General features: G+C 42.9%; 1 protein-coding gene across 5 annotated transcripts in view; it reads right to left on the minus strand.

Moving 5' to 3' along the window:
• Positions 1-545: 545 nt before the first annotated feature.
• Positions 546-21,407, minus strand: part of MSI2 (musashi RNA binding protein 2) — an 84,394-nt gene continuing 63,532 nt past the window's right edge. For 2 of the 5 annotated variants that reach the window (XM_044673820.1, XM_044673818.1), the window contains exons 4-5: positions 6,770-6,924; positions 546-1,502 (exon numbers count right to left, since the gene is read on the minus strand). In XM_044673820.1, the coding sequence (XP_044529755.1) occupies positions 1,461-1,502; positions 6,770-6,924 (197 nt within the window). In that variant the 3' untranslated portion in view covers positions 546-1,460. Of the gene's footprint in view, positions 1,503-5,071; positions 5,145-6,769; positions 6,979-21,407 lie in introns of all 5 variants that reach the window. The other 3 variants (XM_044673819.1, XM_044673815.1, XM_044673817.1) reach the window with 2 other exon arrangements.

Here is a 21,407-nt window from a genome sequence, read left to right on the forward strand (position 1 = left end):
AAAGAATAATGGATAAAGGTATCCTTAATGTAGGACTAGCCATCCCTGGCCCAATGACCCCAGACAGGGGACAGGGTTGGGGAGTGGGGGAAGCAAGAAGGGGGAGAGAGGAGAGAAGAAAAGGGGGAAGCATCTCGGGTGACACTTGGAGGAGCTGAAATGATTGGACAATAAAAACGAATCTAATTTTTTAAATGACTAAAAAAAATGCCCTCCCCCCTCCCCTAAGCCAAACAGGTGTGCTTTGAACTTTAAATACGTTAAATATTAACATTGCTATCTTTTTCAAAGTCTCGGGAAAAGCAGTATTTCATAGTTTAAATTAAAAAAATACAACTAGAGTGTTGATTGGAAGCTGTGTACAAAGGAGCAGTGAGTATGCTGGTGTGACACTAGTAGAACTTTTAGGTCTAACGTACTGACAAAAGAGAGCTAAACTGTGTTCTTTTTGACTTCTTCAAGGGCAGCCCTGGCAGCTGATTGTTCTTAGACCTTAAAACTCAAAAATTGACCTTTTTTTTAAAAAAAAAAAACAAAACAACTTATTTTCCTTTTTGTTTCTTTCCATGGATCATCAAACTGCCTGGGACTAAGTCCCTCACAAAAATATTCTTTTTTTTTTTTTTTCATTTTCTCTTTCTTAATAGTTTCTATGTAGTTAATGGAATTGTATTTACAGCACTTATTATTTTTTTCTCCAGAATTCACAATTTCAAAAAATCTTATAATATCACCTCTTTCAACAGAAAAAAGCACTTTAGAAAAGAAGGACGCCCAAAATGTTGTCGTCCTTACCTTATTGCCGAAAATAGATATACTTAGGTTAACAAAGAGACGTCACAAAAATGAATCACTAAAGAGCCTGTTTGTTAAGCTATGATCTCACTTCTACAAACACAAATGAGAAAGTTTTATGCCCAACTCCCGCTCCGGCGCTTCTCGACTTCGAATTTCAGTGTGTTCTAAAATTCCACCTGAAAAGTTTTATAGTTTCAGAATGGGCACCAAAAGGTTGAGAGTCATATTACCATCTCAACATCCTTCAAGCAGGAACAGAACCAAAATCACAATCAAAAAAACTTTTTTTTAAAAGAAATTAAAATCCTTAATATAACAGTTATACTATGGTTAGCTTTTAAACTACATATTAAAGCGACGAGGCTACTAGACTATGTCAAAAACACTACCAAATGTGATTCAAAGATATTTAAAAGGAAGGGTATGGGGGTGAGGAAGGGACAAAGGGAGCCATCAAGAAAAAAAAAACAAAAAACCCCACAAAAATCATGGATTATATACACATTTTTAAAAGCTGTTGTCTTATATAGTACAGCAGATTCATGAGATGATGAGATTGAATCAACCCTCAGTCCGAAGTGAGCCATCTCCAGTGGGGGTAGGGGTGGGGAGTGAGGCTGGAGGTGTCCAGGTCTGAAGACATCACCTAAACAAAGGGCCACTCAGAAACTTCGCCCAGTCTTGCCTGGACATCCAGGTATGCTCTGTTGGAAAGGAGAGGACAGACACACCCAGAATGGGAACACACAGAGAAAGGGTAGGGATTGGGGGGGAAGAGAAGTATTACTGGTGGGTGGGTTACTTTTCACATAGAGCTTTCAAAAAGTGGCTTAGAGGTGGCTCAGACCCAGAGATGGGAGGTCTTGGGTTCCAATCTGGCCTCAGACACTTCCTAACTGTGTGACCCTGGGCAAGTCACTTTACCCCCTTTGCCTAGCCCTTACCTCTCTTCTGCCTTGGAACCAGTACTCAGCATTAATTCCAAGACAGAAGGTAAGGGTTAAAAAAAAAGTGTCTTATATACTAAGCTATCAAATATCAAGGAAATGGGTCTCATCATCATTTACGTGGGTAATTAGATATTCGGACTAGTAGTTCTCAAATTTTTTTGGGTACGAGAACTCCTTTGTAACCTATACAAATTTCAAGGACCTCAATGGAAGCCCACATGATAGCAGCTGTCCACTCTAGTACTGGATATGGACCGCCATTTGCAATCAAGTCTATGTCCCTCACCCCCTTCTCCAGAAGTCCCCTCGGCTCACAGCTTGGGAACCTCTCCTAGTCTGCATCTGGATTTTGGGAGATATGGGCCACTCCTGTTAGCCTTATCCAAAGGGCATGTTTAGAAATAAGACCTCCATATTTATTTATAAAGGTTTGGCAGCCTTCAGTGATGCAAGCAAAGGAAAGTAGTTATTATCCATGAAATTTGGCCATGCTATAGGTAAATCAGAGTCTCTCTGAACCTACATTCTATGCCTACGTGAAGGAAGAACAATGAATTGTGCTTCTGGATCTAAAGCTAGATGTGTGTCTGAATAACACTGAAAACGTGTTTGTCGCCACCAGTATCTATGAGTCTCCTAAGAGCTGTGGTTCATGCCAGGGTGCTAAGCTCATGATGCTCAAAAGGAATTGCTTTGCTTAGAGTAGCTCTAAGTGAATCGTGATTTGTAGACTTGCTCATTGTCCTTCCCTGTTTGGGGTCATTTGCTTCCATCCACTTTTAGCAGACGGCGCTACCTGTCTTAGACAGATGGCACAGGTCCTAAGGCTTGTGACCTGCCTGCAATACCTCCTACTCTTTTTCCTGTCAGTCCATTCTCTGGGGTCAGTCCTTCTCTTTGGCTCTATGTTCCTTTTCTTTTTCTATGTTCCTCCTCGATTTCCCCGTTCTACCATAGAGGGGAAATTTATCATTGAAAGAGGATGGGCTTCAAGAGACGTCATCCAGTCTGGGATGCCCCTAAAAGAGGGGACGGGCAGACGGCGTAGATCGCCGTATCCCAGCAGCAGAGGATATTGGCTCCTGTTATCGGATCCAGCCTGATTAGAGAAGGTGGGTCCTGCCCTCCTCTGATTCCACAAGTGCTTTGAAATCGTTGGAGACAACAAGGGCTCTCAGGCACACTGTTCCTCTTCTCAATCTCCTGTGACTGCCTCTCCTCCTCTGCCCCTAAATCAGTCTTAATTAGTTGCGAGCAGCTCTCCACACAGTTAATAGCCTTGGGCTCAGGCTGGCAATGAATGTGTCAGGACTCACATGGTGGGGTAGGGGGGAAACTCAGACATATTATTCATTTGGTTAAAAAAGGAGGGGGGCACATGGGCAGCTGGATTAGTTGACATGACTTGGTTAAACCCTCCCCATCCCATTCCACTTAATACTCTCCTCAAAGAACAAGCTTGCTCTGGCCATGTACTTCCTGAGCACTAACATTAGAAAACCTCAGAAATTCTCTCAAGCTTCGTTTTCTCCTCTTGAGGGTTCATCCTACAGACCTACAGAAACCCCATGGAGCTACTTTCCTGGTGTTTCTTTTATTGACTGTGTGCTCTTTGCCTCTCTGTGACTCAGTTTCCCCATCTGAAAAAAGTAGAAATACTGTTCATAAGAAATACTGTTCTGTCCAACCTCCTTATTCTACAGATGAAGAAATCGAGGCTCAGAGAGGATGACTTCCCCAGGGTCACACAGGTGGTTAAGAAGAGCTAGCATTCAAATCTTACTCCTCTCACAATAGAGTCAGAGCTTCTTTCTACTACATCATTGCCCACCTTGCCTGTTGTCCCAGTGGGATGCCACGTTGGTTGCTGAGATGATATTTGCCAAAATACAAGGGCAGATGTGATAAAGAGGAGGTATTTTGTCAAGTCTCTTGGTTGGGCATTGAAATACCCACTGTATACTCTGGCCCCATAAAAGAAACTTTTGCATCCAGCCTTTGGCGATGTCAACCCATCTTTTAGATCTTAAAGTCAGAGACTGATTCTCCCTATGACTCACACCCTCAGCAGAGGATTAGATAGGAGGGCCAACCCAATGGCGAGTCATAGGATCACGAGGTTTAGAGCTGGAAGGGACAGTAGCGAATCTATTGCCAAATAGTTACATTTTCCCATTGGCTTCTACTAATGGAATTCGGTGAAAAGAACAGAGGTCCATTCCTACAGTCCCTTCCCCAACTCCATCTATCCCTAACATGTCATGAACTCCAGGAAATAGCTGTTCAGAAGGGCACCCTACCATATTCTTCCACCCTGAAGAGGGAGGCCCATCTAATCGGCATATTTAAAATCCTTAAAGTAATATGCCAGGAGGATATACCCTTGGTGGTTGGAGGAAGAAGCCTGAATTCTCTTTAATGATGTCTTTCTAAGGATGATGAATATTTACTTTCAAATGTGAAGATGGGAGGAAGTTCCCTCACTGCTCTCCCTTCCTCCCCCCCCCAACCTTTGCATGATTCAAAAAAAAAAAAAGTTTAATTAACTTGAGCTCAGTTAAAAAAGGTTAGGAAACTGGCAGTGATCCAAACCCATGTTAGGCAGGTGATGTCGTTAATTTAATTTGCTCAGGTTTTAGTGCTCTAATCTGGATAATTGCTCACCAGTTATAAGCAAAAAATGTTTTCTTTTCACTAAAACATGAAGTCCAGTTCTTTAACTGTAGAATTCCCATTGGTTCAATTCCCACTGAATACTAGAAAGACTCTGGAAACTGAAGAGGGGAACTTCCCCTACTCCAGGCCACAGGAGTCCCTAACCCCTTGCACCCTTCCCCAGGGGTACTCCCTGAGGAAAACCTGGCAGGGCCATTTTCTTGATCTGCCTCTTGGTGTTTATAAACCAGCAAACCCTCCCAAGGCACACGACTGAGCATAAGATCTCCTTCCAGTTTCCCATGATCTTGATTACATTTTAAGAAAGAAAAGGGTGATGAGAAGGGGGAGATAGATAGAGATGGGAAAGGAGAGAGAGAGAGAGAGAGAGAGAGAGAGAGAGAGAGAGAGAGAGAGAGAGAGAGAGAGAGAGAGAGAGAGAGAGAGATATTGGGGAGAGAAGAGAATGAGAAAGAGAAATGGGGCATGACTGAAGCTGAGTGGGGAGAAAAGATTCTGGTAAGGAAGTCCAAAGAGAAAGAAATATTGAGTGGATGATGGGCAGGGGTGGGTGGGGGGAAGGGTGTGACCTTATATGTATGTTTGGCTCCCATACATGTATGGACACTCCCCGGCAAGGCAGAGATATATGGCGGAGACTTTAATACCTCAGAGTGAGATGGCAACAAGAGCACCTGCTCAATGGTATCCATTTGTAAAGGCCGTTGCAATCAAAGGTCCCTAAAATTGCATAATTGTTAAGGTCATCAGTGAGTGCACTATACATTGGAACAGATAGATTGTTTGGGGGTGCTAAATAGGAATGGATTGGGAAATTCTCGGGAAAAGGAATTATCAATAGGACTAGCTGTGGTTGCTAGCATGAATATGTCATTGTGAGACACCGCACCTTGAGGGGTTTGGGATAAAATCATTCCTTTTGGAAGGAGGGTGGGGGGAGGAAAGAATATGAGCACCCCTGACCCAAACTAATAAAAAAAAGCCCCAGGCTCTGTTCCAGAGAGATACGTAAACTTACAAGTGGGTTTGGGATCAGAGACACTGGTTTTGGGTAGGTTGGAGAGATTGGCTGGCTATAGGCTCTGGCCAGCGCCTCATAAGCTAGGTGCTTCCGTGGCTTTGGGGGTTCCTTGTGGGATTTTAAAACACCACAGTACTGAAGAATTGGCATCCTGGGTGGTGGCTTTTTTTTTTTTTAAAGCAGAACTCTAGAGAAAAAACACTTAAGTTTTCTAGAAAAACAGATCTTTTTCTTGAGGAAGAATAAGGAAGAGAGGTGTCATTCTCCATGCTGAGAACTGGTCATTTAAATTGATGCAGGTTCTGGTTGAATAATATTATTTCTTATCTGATGGCACTATACCTACATGACAGTAAGTTGGGATTGGGATTGAATGCGGATCCAGAGGTCCAGGGTCAAGACTAGAAGACCTCTTCCACAGGAAGGATGATTCTCGCACTATGAAGGACCAGGTGGACCCTAGGATCTGCCTCCACAACTTCTGATTCCCCAAACTCTGTCTACCTTCCACCTTCTTCAGCCCAATTTCTCTGACAATACCTGCCTATCTCTTGAAAAGAGTCCTAGATTTTGTTGAAGATGTTACCTAGGACTCCAGTCATTTCCCTCTCTTGCTGAATTTTTCTTTTCTTGGGGGGGCGGGGTGGGCAGAATAGAAAGTTTTGTTTTTAAAATGGAGAAAAGGGGAAATAAGGGACAGCAAGTGAGCGGGCTCAGACACGTTCATGCTCACACACACATGGGGAGTGCAGGGGAAGGACAATACAATCTGAAAACAGCATGCAAATTTGTTAAGCAAATTTCCATTGCCTGTATTAGTTAGATTATAGAACCACAGAGCATCATAAATAGCAAATGCATTTGGCTTGTTGGAGGCTGTGCCTGCAGAACTTGAGGGGGCCCTGGGACTCTGTAAAAAACCTTAGAAAACAACTAAGACTGAACTTCTATCATTCTCCCACTCTGACCCTCCGATCCCAGACAGACCTCCCCTGGACCAGTCACCAAGTATAACGTCAGGGCAAAGCAGGCCAGGGGAGGGCTCTACAGCTCGGAAATGTTGCCTTGGAAGAGTAGGCCATAAGGATGATTGTCCAGCTTGGAGGGCTAAGCCTTGGACGGTTAGGGTTTCTTAAAGGGTTCTTGCTCCTGGGTGGGGAGAGGAAAACTCACCCAGTGTGGTATTCCACAGGGACATCCCACTGGCTCTGCCCCCTCCCTACGTTACGGCTTCTCGATACACCCTCCCTCCCAGCCAAAAGAGGTTGGGGAGGATGAGTGGAGAGAAGGAAGGGGTGGGAGAAGAAAAAAGCCAGATACTTACAGCTATTCCATGGCCGAAGCCCGAGCCCGGCTGTGGGCTGGCTGCACCTATATAATTCCCCACTCCGGAGTCCTGGCTTGCTGGGCCGTAGAGGTCAGCGACGGGTCCTGGGCTGTTGGCCCCAGGGAAGCCTCCTGGCCGCGCTGGGTTGGAGCCTGCCGGGGAAGCGGGCGCGCCAAAATTCGGTTGAGCACTGTAGCTATTCAGGACTGGTGTGCAGAGAATAAAGCTGGGTATGAGGCCAGAAGCCGGGCATGCACCGTTCATTACAAGCCAAACACTCGAGAAAATACAGCTGAGGCCCAACTTCTAACACTCAACCAAGGCCATGCGATAACATCAGCAGGGACTCAAGAATAGTCAGCCCAGGCTACTACTAAGAAGCTCAGAGCTCCAAAAATATAAAGATAATAAAAAACAATCATTCAACACACTATTGCAACCAACTGGAGGTGCTCACTGCCCACCGAATTATCACAATAGAGAGAAATAGATATAGAGATATGTAGGAGAGATAAAAAATATATATGTATATGTATATAAAGAGAGAAATATTATTCCACATCGGAGTTGATGCTCATGCATTCTTTTCTAAATCTGGGCACGTTGAGACAGCATTCACATCCCATGCAAACTACAAAGGAACTAGTTTTAGACTACACATTGTGTTAATATTGATATTAAAACGTGACAGCAAAGAAAGCAAATCGTGTCCAGAAAAAAAAAATCTTGGGAGGGGGTGGATATTTGGGGGGGATTTTTTTGGTTGTGTTTTTTGTTTTGGATCCATTAAGATGATAAACTGCATTAAAAAAAAAAAGACACACACAAAAAAGATCTCTCACCCACCTCCTTCCCCGCCCCCAACCCCCAATCCACTCCTCTCCCTCTTCCCACCTCCCCACCATTTCGAGCACTGCATGAACGGTTTTTTGGACACTGAAACGTGGTCAGAGGATGTGGTATGTCATGGAAAGTTTGGGAGTCTTAAAATAACAGTAATGATGACAGCAAAGGAGTTCCTTCAGGTGTGGAGAGCAGGGGATGGAGGGGATGGGAAGAGGAGGCCTGGGGGCTGGGAACAAAGCAGAAGTCAAAGATTCTGTAGGGCACCCACACACTCACCTCCTTAGGTAGAAGGAAAAGGGGGATTGCTTTTTTTCCCTTTTGTTTTTGTTTGTTTGTTTGTTTTTAAAAGAAGAAGAGAGAGAAGTGTGAATACAGAGGATACCAAGTGGAGTAGTTCTGAGTAGAAGGATGCCATATCTAAACGACTGGTTTCTCATAATCACCCCTGGATGGAGGATATGTCAAAAAGGAGAGGGGTAAGGGGGAGGGGAGGTGGATGGAGGGAGAGAAAGAAAGGGGGAGAGGGAGAGAGAGAAAGAAGAAGAAAAGAAGAAGGAGGAGGAGGAGGAGGGGAGGGAGGGGGGAGAGAGAGAGAGAGAGAGAGAGAGAAAGAAAGAAAGAAAGAAAGAAAGAAAGAAAGAAAGAAAGAAAGAAAGAAAACACCTTTGCTACAGAGAGGTGCCAAGGGATTGAGGTCTTGCCAGCTTAGAACACTCTTTGCTAGGAGAGATGCTCATGTAGAAGAGGCAGGAGGAAGACAGCTGAAGATAATAATAGCAATACCCTCTTTTTTTTTTTTTTTTTGCCTCCAGTCTGCTCCAGATAACATCCTCTCACCCATTGTTTAGCCCCTTCTTTAATCTCACCCAGCATCCTGATTAACTGGTAAACACTGCAGTCATTTTCCACACCTCCCCATTCCCCAGTAGACTTTCAATTATAAATTTCCTTCCATTCCTTTTTAGGTGGGTGAAGGGAAGGTCAAAGAAATGGGGTGAACCCTAGAGAAGGCACTCTCGCACTCCTAGCCTATTGAAGGAAGAAATAGAAGGCCTGGGCTCATCTCATAAAGGGTCACAGGAACTGCCATATAGATCTCTGGTTCACACCTGTCTCCCTTTTGTCATTTCCTTCAACTCTAAGAAAAAAGAAAACCTTTTCAGTAATGGTTATCTTAGATTGAGAACTCCTGGAGGGCAGGACTTATTTTTTGCCCCCACCCCCACCCCCCATATAGCACAGTGTCTGACACTTAGCTGACACATAGTAATACACCTCCTGGTTTTCTGGACTCTGGCTCACTGTATTAGCCATCAGGAAGGGAAAATAAAAATCCCACTGGATCACCCTTTGGTAGAGTATGGTTTGGGGGTATCCCCAAATCCAGCCTCCCTCCCTTTGACTTATTAGGGCTGGAGGAGTCCTTTGCTCATGGGATTTAAGAGGCAAAATGTATTTCTACCCAATCCTCATGAATGTCAGTCAAAGGTTGAGTGCAGGGATGGGGTGGGGGGTTGGGATGGGGGAAAAGTGACCCAAGCTAGCCAAACTCAGTGTAAGGACATCAGGGCAATTCAAAGTAATGGGAGTGATGAAGGAAACCTATTTGGTCTGTGGGGTGGGTGGTGGTGGCATATAATAGAAAACATGAGAGCTGGAAAGGATCTTGGGACTCAAGTGGTCCAAATCCCTTGTTTTACAGAGGAAGAAAAAGAGATCCAGTGGCAGGAAGTCCAAGGTCACAGAGTAAGGCAGAATGATATGATGGAATTGTAAATTAGATGCCTCCTCTGGTCCTCTTAAATAGGATCCCTTCGGGAATGAAATAACTTGGTCAAAGAAAAGAATAGGTTAAATACCCAAGAAAAAGAAAGAAAAGAAAAAGAAAAAACCCTCACAAAGGCCTAAAGCAAAAGGATAGATTATTTTTTGGGGAAAAGTGTGCTGGCTGACAAAAGGGCCGGGATTTTTAAATATAAAAGATTCAACTTAGAGATAACATTTGGCTCCTCACTCAAGGGGGCAAACAGCAAGCTGAGATATTCCAAAGGCTGCATTATCTTGGTCTAACACACTTTTTTCTTCTGGGCTTCAGAAAATGGAAATGGTTTTTGCTTCCCAATCTATCCAGGGAGATTTGTACAATGGAACTGGCCAGTCTTGTTCCTGGGGGGGAAGAAGGAGAGGGGAGTAGCTATCCTTTTCTCTATTTAGTCGGACCCGTGGTGAAGGCTTTGGATAGGACAAGATAGGAGGGAGAGAGATTACTCAAAATGGAGACCTCTTCTTCCCCAAAGCACCCTATTTATCACCTCCACCCTCTCTCCTCTCCATCCACCATGCTTTCCTCCTTGGTAGGGGAAATGTCTAGGAACAGGTTAACATAGGAAGCTTTAGAGAAAAGGCACCACATTCCTACAAACTCTAAAATCAACCTTGACAGAAGTTGGGAGAAAGACTGCATGGCATGCTCCAGTCACATCCATGCTGCTGCCTTCTTGTCCCACCAATCCTCCAGGCTCTACATAAGCCTGCAGTATGATGTTGTGGATTAATACCTTTAGAGTAAAAAAAAACACACAAAAACACAAAAAATTTTGAAACATGAAACTTGGGTTTATATGCCAGTTGTATCCACGTCTTCTCTAATTGAGTGACACTAGTCTTCATCATACTCCATCACCTTTAGTACAAAAGCTGTCCCTTCTGTTTGAAATGTTCTACCTCCTCATCTCTGACTCCTGTCATCTCAGGCCTCAAGACTCACCTTAAAACTGGCCTTTCTCAGTCTTCCTTGATCTTAGTGCCTCCCCTCCTCAGAGAATTTGCCTTCCATTTATCCTATCTATAACTCATAGTTATTTGTATGTTGTCTTCCCTAATGGAAATGTGAACTCTTTGAGAACAAGTATAGTTTTTGCTGCTCTTCAGATCCCTAATGATCAGCACAGTGCCCTGATAAGCAGTGAGCGTTTAATATATGCTTAGACTAGCTGCCAGGCAAGTTACTTAACTTTTAAGTGCCTCAGTTTCCTCATTTGTAAGATGGGAATAATGATGCTCAAATAAGATAATATGCATAGAAATATTTTGCCAACCTTAAAACATTTTACAAATGTCTGTTATTGCTGTTGTTGTGAGGTAGTATGGAAAATGAATTGAGAGGAGGCTTGAAGCCTGAAAAGACCTGGGATCAGATGCCTCTATTTATCAGTGTTCTTGGCCAGAGGTGTCCAACATGTGGCTCATGAAGCTCTAGAGTGCAGCCTAAAAATGTAAAAAGTAACTGGGAAATAGTCTGCAAAATAAATAAAAATATGAGGAGACATAGAAAATGTAAATCTGTGCTTTTCTAAGTCAGCTCTCAGGGATCCTTATATATAGTTTAGTTTAGTGGGTTCCATTTCATTTGAGTTGGACCCCACTGATCTAGGCAACTTTCTAAGACCATAAGTGAGGGAGAATGTGACGACCTCTTTTGGGAAAGGGACTTTGGTCATCCCAAAGCTCTTTATGTCAGTGACATCACAGGTCCAGTTCCCACTTATATCCTATTATTATTACTAGGTGTGCATCACAGAAATTCATTTAGAGGTTAAGTTTGTTCTTATCTCATCTCTCAGGCATCCTTTTGGCTCATGTCACCAAGAACTACAATATTCTAACTGTTTAAAAAAAAAAGAGCCTAACCAAAAGAACACACAAAAAAAGCGCCTTAAACCTCCCTTCAATGTCACACTTACTTTAATTTGATACTTGTGTGTTATAATTCATACTGTGACTCATATGGAGACAGGTGGGGAGAGGCAGGTACCGAGGCTATCGTCTAGATAACTCCTTGCCAAATGGGGATGACCAATATTTTTTCTCCCTTCTACTTGCCACCTACTCTAGGATATGTCTGGTGGGACAGTTCCGTTAGGCAGTAAGTAAACATCCTGAGCAGTTTGGCATAGGAGGTGCAGTAATGAACTGAGAGCCCAGGAAGACTTGGGTTCTAATCTCATTTTAGACAACAACTTACTGTGCAACTCTGGGCAAATGACTAAGCCTCTCTTGGATCCAGTTTCTTCATCTGTGAAATGGACATAATAGCCAAACCTATCTCACAGAGATTCAGATGAAATTTTATGTGTGTATGTATATAGGATAAGTAGGGCAATTTAACTGGTGCTGGGTCTGTAGTTAAGAAGACTTATCTTCCTGAGTTCAAAGTCAGCCTCAGACAGTTACTATCTCTGTGGCTTTGGGCAAGTCACTCAATCCTTTTTGCCTCAGTCCCTCATTTCTAAAATAAGCTAGAAAAGGAAATGGCAAACTATTCCAGTATCTTTGCCACAGTAACCCAAATGGGGTCACAAACAGTTGGACACATCTGAGGTGACTGACCAAGAACAAAATATAGGCTAGTGATAGGTAGAGATAAATCTGTGTCTGTCTGTCCGTCTGTCTGTCTATCTATCTATCTATCTATCTATCTATCTATCTATCTGTCTGTCTGTCTGTCTGTCTGTCTGTCTGTCTGTCTATCTATCTATCTATCTATCTATCTATCTATCTATCTATCTATCTCTGTCTATCTATCTATCTATCTATCTATCTATCTGTCTGTCTCTATCTGTCTGTCTATCTATCTCTCTCTATCTGTCTATCTATCTATCTATCTATCTATCTATCTATCTATCTATCTATCTATCTGTCTGTCTGTCTGTCTGTCTGTCTGTCTGTCTGCCTGCCTGCCTGCCTGTCTGTCTAATCCATCTGTCCATCTGCCTGCCTGCCTATTACTCTTAAAACCATAAAGGACTATATAAATGTGAGGTATAATTTTTATTATTACCAAGGCTAGTTCAAAGGAATTCAGTCCAACTCTAGCCAGCCTGGCTCTTTTATATCTTTTTAAAAAACCCAAACCCAAACCAAATGAATGCTTACCTTCTGTCTTAGAGCTGATGTTATACATTGGTTCCAAGCAGAAGAGCAGTAAGGGCTAAGTAACTGGGGTTAAGCTATTTGCCCAGGGTTATATAGCTAGGAAGCATCTGAGGCCAGATCTGAAGCCAGGACCTCTCAGCTCCAGGTCTGGCACCCTATCCACTGAGCCGCCTAGCTGCCCCTCTCTCTTCTATCCCTCGAATCCCTTTCCCTGCCTCCCCTATAGATCATGGTCCAAGAGAGGACAAGAACCCTGCATTCCTCAGGCAGCTGGGAGAGGGACTCATAACAAGTATCACTAGTAGTGCTGGAGGTGGATTTTCTAATTCTTTTCATCTTAGATCTAGAGTTGGAAGGGGCAGAAGACTTAATTCAACTCCCTCAACACAGGGAGAAGAAAACGGCCAAGAAAGGTTAAATGACTTACCCATTTTGATTCAAATGGCAAATCAAAGACCTACCCCACTTTACTTCTATCAGGGTAGGAAACATACCTTTACTTTCAGCCCCAAAAGCGAGCATAAAGTTGTCATTTTTGTCTTTCTTCGTACCACAAGTGTATCAGTGCAGTGCCTGGCACGCAGTAGGTACTTAATAAATGCTTGCTGACTTAACTTGCCTTGTCAAAGCCCCCAGAGACAAATTGGGGAAACCTGTGCTGCTTTAAGAAAAAAGCCCTCTACTAGAAATGAATACAAATTTACCCTGCATAATAAAAGAGAAAAAAAAATTGGGCAGAGCCACTTTTCTCCATAAAAAAGTATCAGCGGCTGTTCATTCCCATGGTGGAGATGTATTTAGAACAAGGTAATTTTCTTTTCACTGAAAGTCAATTTAACACTACAGACTGAACACAGAGCTGACTATCTGAAAACGGGCTCCCTGGAGTCTCTGTACCTCTTGCCATTATTGCATAAACTGAAATGAGGAGAAAGGGAGGGGATGATGTGCCCAGACCTCCAGAAGGCAGCCGGCTGGGGAGGAACCTTTAAAGGGATGTCAGGGGAGCCAAGGTTCTTACCTTCAGGAAGCTTATGGTCTAAAGTTCTAAAATTTTCAGTAATCCAAGGTGAGGTTGGAGGGGGTATGAAGGGGGTGAGAAATCTGTAGTGTAAATGGCTGATTGATGATATATAACATATGTCAATCACTTTATAAACTTTAAAGAACCATGAAACGCTATTATCATTATTATTTTGTTAAAAAAAACCCTCTTTACTTTCTATCTTAGAATTGATATCAGTTCCAAAGCAGGAGAGCGGTAAGGGCTAGGCAATTAAGGTTAAGTGTCATTAAGTAAGCTCAGGGTCACACAGCTAGGAAGTATATGAGGTCGGATGTGAACCCAGGACCTCCCATCTCAGGCCTGGCACTCTAACCACTGGGTTACCTTATTATTATTATTAAATCACCTTTCTGAGACTGATGGGTCAGAATCTGGGACTTAGCAAGGTCAGGGGTGGTGGGGCATTGGCGTTCCTAAATTGTGTCAGCTCTTTTGAGGTTTATAAACTGGATTTTATGCTTCTAATTTCAGAGGGAACAAAACCCTGAAATCCCTTCTGTCTCCACTGAGGCACTGTGAGTCTGTCTGAGTCTAGGGGCTCAAAGAGAGAGAAACTAGTAGTCAGGTTACTCTTCCCCTAATGGGCAGAATGAGCAGTTCTCCATCATATCTTCCACATGTTTTATCCCAGGCTGACTTCTGGTCAAGCCCTACAAGTGTCTCTGAGCCTTCACTATTCAGCCAGTGGAGGATTAGGGAATGAATACTCTGCCCAACATAAGTGAAACCAAAAATAATTAGGCCAGTAGGCCCATTGCTTCCTAAAAACAATATATGGACAGGTCAAGTTTTGAGAAAACCATCTATATGAAAGTTTATTTTGGAGTCATATAAATTAGGAGGTGATTATTCACATTGACCACAAGCCTCCACCATTATGGATATTTAACTTTAGGCTTATCAGTCACCAGTTACTTGGAAAAATAAAAGTGGGAGAAAGTGGAGGATGTCATGTGTGCAATGCCAATGATCAATGAAGCTAAATCAGGAATAATGGGAAAGCAGCTCTGGAAAGATTATTATCTTCAAAAATTAAAAGGTCTACTAACTTCTGGGACATGAAGGGTTTAGACAAAACAATTTCTAAGGGCCCTTTCAGCTCTGACATCCTGAAAGTCTAAGGAGAGAAGGAAAGGAAAGGAAAGAATAATTGTTTAATAAATGTTTATAATGTGCCAGGCACTGTGCTAAGAACTTTACAAATACTTCATTTGGTAGTCTCTGTGTAAAATAGGGCACACACAAAAAGTGTTGAAAGCCAAATAATAATGATCATTGTTGTTGAGTTGTTTCAACTGAGTCTGTCTCTTTGTGACCCCATTTGTAGTTTTCTTAGCAAACATATTGGAGTGGTTTGCCATTTCCTTCTCCAGCTCATTTTGCAGATGAGGAAACTGAGGTAAACAGGGTGAGGTGATCAGAAATGTACAGCCATAGTAAGTGTCTGAGGCTAGACTGAATTAAGGAAAATGAGTCTTCTGGATTCCCAGCCCAGTGCTCCATCTACTGCACTACCTAGCTGTTGCCCAAAATAATATTCATAGCTAGTATATGTATGTATGTATGTATGTGTGTGTGTGTGTTTCCATTTCCATTTTCAAATGAAATCGCATTTTGCTATCTCATTTGGGCCTCACAACCACCTTGTGAGATGAATGCTATTATTTTTCCCATTTTATAGATGAAGAAACAGTCTGATAGAGGTTAAGTGACATGCCCAGGGTCAAACAGCTATGAAGTATCTAAGGCTGTCCAGTGTCTTCCAAGTCCTGCATGTTGTGCCATCAAACTGAACGGAAGAACATCTGTCCTATGGCTCACTGCAGGCAGCTGTGAAGGACTGACTATACACTGAACTTAACTTGAAACTTCCTGAGGGCAGGGAGTTGGTTTTATGTCTCAAAATGGATTTAGACTTTCAGAAAGAATACAGAAGCCCCCTTTTAGGAATGGACAAAGGGGGCTTCAAAAGGCAAAAGCAAACAAAAAAAGCCTATTGTAATTTTTTAAAGCAGAAAGTTGTAGAAACGAAGGTCATTTTTTCTATTACGATCTTATAGAATATAGGGCTTCCCCCCTCTTTTTTGGTGTGTGCATGTGTGTGTGTGTGTGTGTGTGTGTGTGTATGTTTGTGTGCTTTTTATCAAGATACCAAAAAGATTATTTCTGTAGAAACACAAGATAAAATCAACTGCCTGTACATCACTATGGAGTCAGTCTGCCATTTCTTCTGCCTCTCTCATATGCTCCCCAATGAACCTATTTAGGTGGTCAGGTTCTCTAGTTTCTGTCCTGGTTCCCCCACACACTCCCTGTGACCTTGACCCCAGCTCTCAAGGGCTTGACTTCCACCCCATATGAAAAAAATGATCCTTTTCCTCAAGGAAAAAACTCGAGGTTCATCTCTCCAGGTCTCACTTTCCTTGTCCTAAGGTGAGGGGGACCTTAAGAAATCGTCTCTTAGAATGTAAACTCCTTGCAAATTTAGGTATTGTCTTAACCTTTCTACTTGTATCTCCAGGACCTGGCACAATGCAGGAACTTAAAAAATACTTTTCCATTCACTGGTTTAATCTGTCAACAGCATTTTGATCGAGTTACGATAGATTTTTGTTGTTTGGTCCTTTTGGCCATGTCCAACTCTTTGGGGTTTTTCTTTGCAAAGATACTGGAGCAGCTTGCCATTTCCTTCTTTAGTGCATGATAAGGAATTGAGGCAAACAGGGTTAAGTGCCTTGCCCAGGGTCACACAGCTAGTGAATGTCTGAGGCCAGATTTAAACTCACGAAGATGAATTTTCTTGATTCCAAGCCCAGTGCTCCACTGTGCCACCTAGTTGCCCAATAAACTGTATCTTTGTGTTGAAGATTCACAGAGCTGGAAGGGACCTCAGGGGTTGCTCAACTCAACCTATACCTTCTTCAATGTCTCCAACACAGTCTTCACCTGAAGACCTCCAAAGAGTGGAAACCCATCGGCTCTTTGGGCTTTTGGAAAGAGTGGTTTGGAAATCTCCGACAAGATTGTCCGGAGACAATGTGCTCTCGATCAATTGTGCCCTGTTTTCTGAGAACAAACTGAGCAAATACAGGCTTAAATGAAAACAGAAAGGTTTTTACTTTGGACATAAGAATGGACTTCTTAGCCATCAGGAGATAAAACACTCAAGTGGATGGTCAAAGAGAGTGATGGTGGAGTTGAGTCCTGGCCCCTGAAGACCTGAAAGAAGGCCATACATCTGTTCTGGGAGATTTCACATTGATTGGTCCAAAGCAGTAGGGCCAGACCAGATGGTCATCTCAAGGTCTCTTCTCACTCTAGGGTTTTAGAGGAAATCATGTGGCAACTATGTGTATTTGGCTCTGCTTGACGCTGGGTTGAGCAAGTCATTAGGGAATGGGGGCAGGGTAGATGTAGAAAGGATCCTGGAAGGACAGAGCCGATGTGGTGTTGGATTGGGGAAGGAATCCAGCCACTAAAGCTGGAAACAGCTGGCATTGAGAATATTTCTATCTCTTCCTTAAGCAAGTAAGTGTGCCATAAGCAAAAGTCTGGAGGCTGAGGCTGTAAAGAGGGTAATCTCTCAGAGGGCACTGGCAATTCTGAGGTTTATGCATTGGATTTTTTAACCCTCTGGTCCTAAGGGTAGGGAATGCTTACAGAGCTTTTCAAATTCCCAGGAGGTGGCTGGTCCCCAGGGGCTGAGGATCTAGGGGTCAAGCAGGAGCTTTACTTCCTCTACTTTCTGGCTGGTTTCACATTTCCCCAATAGGCAAAGTCAGCATCACTTTCGACTCTGAATTATCCATTTTGTAGACGATTTGTAGCCAAGGTTTAATCTCAGGCTAGATTCTCTTTGACCCTCTAGCATGTTTCTGGGCTACATCCCATTCACTACCCAATTTCTGCTCAGGAAACTGCAAACTGATTTGAATATCAGTCCATGCAAAACATAATTAGGAAGGCAAATCTGCTGCCAAAACCATAATTAATTACACAATGCATTCTCATGCCAAATAAAAAATAATTTCTGGATTCTGCCACTGTTCCCCTCCATCAGTATGAAAAATTGAGTTGACTATATTATGGCCCTTAAATCATGACCTTCCAGAGGATGGAACTATGCTTAAAACCTCCTCCCCCACCATCCTAATAAAGGTATAGGTGTCTCATGAGCATGCCATGGAAACTTTGAGACTTAACTGCCCAAGCAGAACTGAGAAGAAATCCTATGGTGGAGTGTGTGGGGCAAGAGCTGGCTTTGACAGGAAGGCTGATAATGAAGAAAAAGAGGGATGCTACAGGGGTGAGAGCTGTTGATCTACTGATGCTCTTAGTCACAAATTTGTGTATAATATAAAACAATGAATCCTGTGTATTTGTAATACTTTTCTTCCCTACTAGACTAGAAATTCTCTAAGGGCAAGGATTGTCTCATTTTAATTAATATCCAAAGAGCTTTCAAAATATCTTAGCCATGTCCATTATATCATTTGTGGGGTAGGTACTTGAGCTATTATTATTCCCAATCTATAGATGAGGGATAAGAAGCTCAGGGTGATTAAGGATCTATTTTACAGTAACCCAGCTAGTATTAAGGGTAGGATCTCTCTTAGGTCTCTCCTTACTGCAAGTCCGATGTTCATTTTTTCTCTTTCTCTTCTTCCTTCCTTCCTTCCTTCCTTCCTTCCTTCCTTCCTTCCTTCCTCCCTCCCTCCCTCCCTCCCTCTCTCCCTTCTTTCTTTAAATCAATACCATATATTGGTTCTTGGTTCTAAGGCAGAAGAGCAGTAAGGGCTGGCCAATGGAGGTTAAGTGACATGCTCAGGATCATACAGGTAGGAAGTATCTACAGCCATATTTGAATCCAGGACCTCCTGTTTCTAGGCCTGGATCTCAATCCACTGAGCCACCCAGTTGCCCCTTCCAATGCTCTTTTCAATGAACTATTAGCCTGGAAGTTCTCTGAAGGCAAGGATGAGGGTTTTTCCTATAGAACAGTGAGCTCCCTCATTAGACTGGATCTCTTCCAGGGCAAGGGCTATGCTTCCTCTCTATGTATGTAGCCATGTATTTGACTGAACCTGTGATTTCATTGGTATAGAAACCCCCTAGCAAGATGTCTTCTTGGCTAATTTCTCTGCCAAAGGTCCCAGATTTGGCATCTTTTCTACAACTTTAAGCAGGAGTTCTTAACCTGGGGAATCTATGAACTTAAAAAAAAAATCCATCTACTCTATCTTACTATTTGACTCATCACAATTAGCTTCCTCTGTAATCCTATGAATTTTATTTTATGCATTTAAATTCGTTCTTTTAAGGAAGGGTCTGTCTTTTTCACCAGACTGCCAAAGGGGGTGCCTACCACAAAAATTGACTAAGAACCCCCTACTTAAGAGCGTTGCTGGGGCTTTGAGTATGTTAGAGGTCTTCCTGACTCCAAGGTGACTTTCTACCCATTGCACGAGGCTACCTCTCTCACTATTTTTCAAGCTCTATTGTGAAAATCACGGATGGTTAGTCCCTGGGGCTTCCTATCACCTGTGGACTATGCCAAATTAATAGAGAAAGCTGCATATTCTCCCTCTACTCTTGGGATCTGAAGAACAAAACTGAAGAGGCCTCAGGCCCCAGACAAGGAGAGGGCCCAAGAAAGGCAGGCAAGAAGAGAGGCTTATCTCTTCTGCTGTCCTCTGAACTTCCGTAAGAGCGTGGTGCCCACTAACAAATTAATCCACAGGGCTGGATGTGAAAGGTCAGCAAAGACAAGATAAACTCTCTTCTGATAAACTGCAGAGAAACCTCCAGCCGTGTCTCATTATGAATTTTGCTTTGAACTGTGTGCGTTTGGATTACACTCAGCAAATCAGCCTGGCTCCAACGGAGCTGAGAAGAACCCCTATTTTTGTCCACTCTCATTGGTCCAGGGGGTGTCCTAGGCCTAAGCCCTCTTCACACAAGAGTGGGGAGAATGGGCTAGTCTAGGGGCAGGAGAAAGTGAGAAGTAGCTAGATGATTGCTAGCTAGGAAAATTATAAGACACAATAAATTAAAATCAAATCTGTTTCAAGACCTAGCTATAGGGACAATCAATTATATATGATGTACTTTTTTTTTTTTAAAGCGTTACTTTCTATCTTAATGTCAGTTCTAAGACAGAAGAGTGATCAGGGCTAGGCAATCAGAGGTTAAGTGACTTGCTTAGGGAAGTAACAACAAATACTTTTAAACTCAGGTCAAATTCAGGATGCTAGAGAAGAGAGAAATCTTTCACCTCTTCCCACCTCAAATGAAGGAGGGATTAACAGGTAAAAAGTCAATACATAGCCCTTTCTCTCTTTCTATATCTGCATTTACACACAAGTATTATAGCTAACCGGCAAACTTTGTCTAATGTCAACATCACCTGGGTAATCTTCATTTTATCCAGAGACACATAGCTAATCTTAAATCTCGACAAGAACAAACGAGAAGTATTTGAGTATTTATTCACCCACTCTGCTATTAGACCTTTTCTTCTCCCCCACATTCTAAGTGTGAAAAATGGCAATTTTTGGTTTGTTCTTCAAACATTTAATAGCAGGCAACTGTTCTCGCCTCTCCCCCTTTTTTTGGGCTAATGCTAGGATTTGCCAGTTAATGGTGATGCTGTTCAGATTTGGGAGCAAAGCCAATATTTCATATAGACTAAGAACCCCGTTATATCACTGTCTCACTCCTTCATGGGTTTAAATATACTACAAATCAAATCATATCATCCCTCGTGTATCGACTGCATAAAACAAGAGACTGACGTACCAAGGTAGGACTGGGTGTTAATCCTGTCTGCCAACATCATTGTTATATAGAAGGGCACACTGACACATAAAACTGCCTGAGAAATGCTTTGTGATCAAACCCCAGGGCAGGTATGAGATCATATACTTCTCTGATAGTGATATAATCTCTCTCTCTGTGTCTCTCTCCCTTTCCCTCTCCCTTTCTAATTCTCTTTCTCCTCCCTCTCCCTCTCCCTCTCTCTCCCTCCCATTTTCTCTCTTTCCCCCCCTGCCCCCCCTCTCTTTCTCTCTCTCTCTCTCTCTCTCTCTCTCTCTCTCTCTCTCTCTCTCTCAAAAATCCTCGCCTAGAGGCAGCTTTGTGGGGGTAGCCGGGTGGCCCTGGGCAAGTCACTTAACCCCCATTGCTTTGCCCTTACTGCTCTTCCGCCTTGGAACCAATATACAGTACTGATTCTAAGATAGAAGAGGAGTGGTGGAAGAAAGGGTGAAGGTAAAACACTGGCATTCCCTGGCAGGATGGGAAGATTGTTCTGTGGAAGTCAGTAGATCAAATTCTTATTCAAGCATTTATTTGACATGTGGCTATGGGGAATGTCTGTAAACCTCAGTTTCTTCATCTGAAAAATGAGGCTAATGACAGCCTCTACCTTGCAAGGTTGCTGGGCATAAGGACTAGACTTGTAATTTTATTGGCGTAGGGAACTTCAAGTGAGGAAAATACCTCTTGCTGAGACAGGTCAGTAATTTATAGTGATTTACTTTTTTGTAAACCCTTACCTAATATTTTATTATCAATTCTAAGCCAGAAGAGTGGTAAGGCTGGGCAATCGGGGTTAAGCAACTTGCCCAGAGTCACACAGTTGGAAGTATCTGAGGTCAGATTTGAGCCCAGGACCTCCTGACTCCAGATCTGGCGTTCTATCCACTGAGCTACCTAGCTGCCCCTGGGTGAAATCATCTATAATGATTTATTTAGTTCCCTATACTAGTTAAGTGACTTACATGGGGC

The sequence above is a fragment of the Gracilinanus agilis genome, chromosome 4, assembly GCF_016433145.1.
Source record: "Gracilinanus agilis isolate LMUSP501 chromosome 4, AgileGrace, whole genome shotgun sequence".
Lineage (NCBI taxonomy): Eukaryota > Metazoa > Chordata > Mammalia > Didelphimorphia > Didelphidae > Gracilinanus > Gracilinanus agilis.